Genomic DNA, 4,199 nt, shown 5'->3' on the forward strand with positions numbered 1-4,199 from the left:
AAATTGGGGATCACTCTGAGTGGTAATGTAAAATACATTAGCCTTTAGCAGCAGGAGTTCCAGACCTACTGGTGCCAAGAAGGTAACAAATAGTCTCTATCTAAGGAGGGGAAAATGGGCAGCTCAGCGGGAGCTTTCTTCCCTGTTGTGTTATTTATAGGGAGCTCTATTTGTTAACATGTTTCTGCTATCATGGAGTGGGAGAGTTTGATGATTTAAAGGATTTCAAAGACAACTGTTTAATGATACAATGATTTATACACATTCACAAGTTTAAGATACATAGAAATTTAGATTTCCAAACAGCTATCACCAAAATAGCTATAGAAGATATTTTAGAAAAGCTGAAATAAGATAGTATCTGATATTATGAAATAAAAAATCAGCATGGCAGGAATACACCATTAAAAAAACCAAACAAATTCAGTGACCTACCAACATCCTTCAATGCTGGTTAACTAGTTTTCTGGGGTCTCTTCTAGAGACTTTGTTATTCTTTTCTTTTCTTTTTAAGAGACCATGAATTGAATCCTGAGTTACCTGTGACTAACTTGAATAATCTGGGAGTTGAGTCTTAAACTGCTGTATTTTTACCAGCAACCAAGTCCCCACATATACTCCATCAAGCATGCGGCAGCTTTTATGAAGGAAACAATGCTTTCACATTATTGTTACTTATAAAACACATATTCATTTTACAATGATGGGTTTAGGAAATTCTGGTTTTTTAAAGAATTTTTATAAATTTCATGTTTACTATTTGATTGTAACGATCAATTGTCATTTAAGATGGGCAAAGCAAGTCAAAGCTTCTCTTAACTTTAACCCATAGGGAAAATAAATTTTATAATTGCTATTTTTCCTTAAAAGAAAATTTCTTTTTGCTGTATTTTAAAATAAACACACACCTCATTCCACTTTCTTTCATTTTCAAATTATATTGCCTTCAATTTTCATAAAGCACACTGTCTACTAATTTGTCTTTAAAAAACAAATCTTACCCACATGTAATCTGCCAGTTCTAAAAGATGCTTTTCACAGCAGAGAATTTCTAAAGAGTCAGAGGTAAATATGTATTCACATGAAATAAAAATTAAGAAACAGTATTATTTTAAAAAAGACAGACATGAAAAAACAAAAAACCTCCTTTTAGCAAAATACTAATAAGGCATCTACAATTTGTGGGGAAGAGAAAACATATTAATAGGGTATTTTTGTTTTGGATGATGAAGAAGCCCACTTATTTCTACTTAAAAGTAGATTCAACTCAACTGAGTTTATTTATTTGAAACTTTTAAAACAATGAAGTTGAACAAAGAATAGGGCCTAGAAGGAAAGAACCTTTTAAACGTGGATGATTACCTTTTCTCTTGTCAAATGCTCTGCAAGAAATGTCAGTTCTTTACTTTAGTTCTCTCAAAGTCAGTTAGAGGGCTGTTTTTTCTTTCTGGTAGAGGAAGGATCGTCTTCTGTTGTATTCTGGTTGAGTAGTGTTTTTAGGATTTGCAAGTGTCGATGTACAAAAGCTCATCCTCCTCTTCCCAGGTAAATGAGAAGGAGCAGTAGGGTCTTCAATGTTTTCTTTACCTGATGTGGAGGACAGCAGACTCAGGTTTGGACTGGACACAGTTTCTTTTCTGGGGGACAAACTTTGCAATCCTCTGTTTTCAAATGCGCATACTGTTCTCCTTTTAGTTTTTTGAGATGTGCATGACACGGAAGGAAATGGAAGTGAGATCCACACAAGTCCTGAATTTTTCAAATCTTTTTGAAGCCTTGTGCTACGTCTCACTCTTGTCCCATTACTTGTTCTCTGAAAGCTTTGCTCTATGGCATCAGATAAATCTTTACACAGTTCGGAATTTTCTAAACTCATTTCCACAGAACGGCTTACGATGTTGGCATTTTGGGGATTTCCCTTTTGTTCCAAATGTAAACTTGGACCAGTTGGATGACACATAGAACGCCTTCTATGTTTCCTTTCTTGACAAGTCATCTCACTACTGATTTCTGTAGTTCTTCTTCCCAAATCCTCATGCTGACCTTCAGTTTCTTTTATATTTTCAATGGAGACATAATCTTTTTGTGAGTCACACATTAAATGACTGCATTTAGGTTTTCCCTCTATCGCTTCCAGGAAGTCGGTCTGTTTCTCACACTTTATGCTTCTATCTTCGGAAACTTTAAAGACGTGATCAAGGTTTCCCACATTCTGAGCACCAGCAGAAAACTCTTGGGATTGCAAGATAAAATCCGGTTTGGGATGATCTGATAAAATAGATTCTTTAGTCACAGGAGCACAAGAAATATGCCTGTTTTCATTCCCAGCCACAGTTTTTTGTTCTTTTTTACTTCCCGATTTATATTCTGCTTTTGGAATATTTTCACTTTCATTAATGTCTATAATATTTGTATTTGAATCCTGATCAAAAGTAGCATTATCAAGCAATGAGGAAGTTTTCATGTAAGAGCTGCAGAATTCAGACACATCACACACATCAAAATTTGGGTTCATACCCAAGTCTCCTGGGATCTGAGGCAATAGAGTCTTTCTTTTAGTGAGATTTTTAGGAGGCTTTAGTACTTCGTCAAGCTTTCCTTTTGAGTAGACATTATCTGTAGATACATAAATAAGTTCAAAGAGAATTAAAAATAACAAACTGTAACAATTCAAATAGATACAGAATTGTGACCCATTCTAGTAAGTTTTCAAAAATGACAAGACTTAACAAATGTACATGTATTTGCCCCTATCTGTCACTGTCCTCTTCCTTTTTTAGTTCTAGCTCAAACCATGGGTTAAGAAAATAGGCATTCAACGAATGAATTAAAAAAAAAACACCCTCACCTGAGATCATAGTATCTTAACTTGTTTCTTCACTTAGAATGCACTCCCTATACGAAAAGGTCAGTCAATTCTCATATCCCTATACAGAAGTACCGAAAACATCGCGATTCTGAAACTTTTCTATGACTGTACCCCACTGAATTGACGTGAGAAACTTTGCGACTCTGGGGAATTTGAGTAGCTAAAAGGGCACAGTGAAAGACATTCAGCTTTTATGCCTTGTGTTATAGCACACCCTATCTTATCATAGGTGAAAGAAAAAATCATTAAGATAGTAGAGGTTTCTAGCATAGTATAAATAAATTCAGGCTTTATAACACTATTAGACAGCATCTCTCTTGCTATCCTGGATAACAATTTTTAACTGGTCAGTCAAATGAGTATAAAGATGCCTTAAAATCAAAATTGGAAGATATATAAAACATAACTTGACCCGAAATTCTAAATACACCCTGTCAGTCAACTATTATGTCAGTTGTGCTCTTGATACAACTTTAAGAAATGTATTTTTCATTTGAATGGAATTAACAACAGTATGTAAAGTAGCATTAAATTAACATACAAGAAAAGGAAAGGAGAGGAAAGTAAGAAGGATTAGCAAGAAAGAAAGAGAAAGGAAAAAAGAAGGTAATTTCTATAAATCTTATACTTGGTGATAACACTGATTTACGGATAAGAAGATGTCCCAAATATTTTTTCAAAGAAATTCTCTAATAGGATGCAAGATACAAAATTATTTTAACAGTCATCTTCAAACATCTTTTGAAAAACTCTTATGTTAGGAGTTAGATACACAAGGGAAATACTCCCAAGACTATAGCTGTGAAAGGAGGAAAGTGGAGAAGTAATAGTTTACGTATTACATAAGAATCACCTGGGGACCTTGTTAAAAAATGTAGTTTCTGATTCAGTATATCTGGGGTGGAAAGGCAAATTCTCAGCAGGGAGTTTTATCAAACTCATTTTAATCTAACCAAAAACCAAATGACTTAATTTTCCTGTTTAAACAAAAGCTTTCAAGGTCCTCAAGTTTCATTTATAAATTTTATTTCTGCAAAATGCTTAGTCGTGTGAGCCTAAACATCATGGGGCAACTTCTGTTGTTTCTGAATTATCTGTCTTTAACTAATAGAAGATATATCTAACACTAAGCATCATCTCTTCAGTTTTTAATAATGGACCACGGGAGCTCTGGTAGCGTAGTGGTTACGAATTGAGCTGTGAACCACAAGGTCAGCAGTTCGAAACTACCAGCCGCTCCGTGGGAGAAAGATGAGGCTTTCTGCTCCCGTAAAGATTTATAGCCTCGGAAACCCTGTTCAGGGTAGCTATGGGTTGGAACCAACTTGAT

The 4,199-nt window shown here is 34.8% G+C and overlaps 1 protein-coding gene across 1 annotated transcript in view; it reads right to left on the reverse strand.

Annotated features, from left to right (window-relative positions):
* Positions 1-1,426: 1,426 nt before the first annotated feature.
* Positions 1,427-4,199, reverse strand: part of CDCA2 (cell division cycle associated 2) — a 71,678-nt gene continuing 68,905 nt past the window's right edge. The window contains exons 14-15 of the mRNA XM_006864440.1: positions 2,942-3,029; positions 1,427-2,616 (exon numbers count right to left, since the gene is read on the reverse strand). Of these exons, the coding sequence (XP_006864502.1) occupies positions 1,427-2,616; positions 2,942-3,029 (1,278 nt within the window). The remainder of the gene's footprint in view (positions 2,617-2,941; positions 3,030-4,199) is intronic.

This window comes from Chrysochloris asiatica, unplaced genomic scaffold (assembly GCF_000296735.1).
Source record: "Chrysochloris asiatica unplaced genomic scaffold, ChrAsi1.0 scaffold00064, whole genome shotgun sequence".
Taxonomy (NCBI): Eukaryota; Metazoa; Chordata; class Mammalia; order Afrosoricida; family Chrysochloridae; genus Chrysochloris; species Chrysochloris asiatica.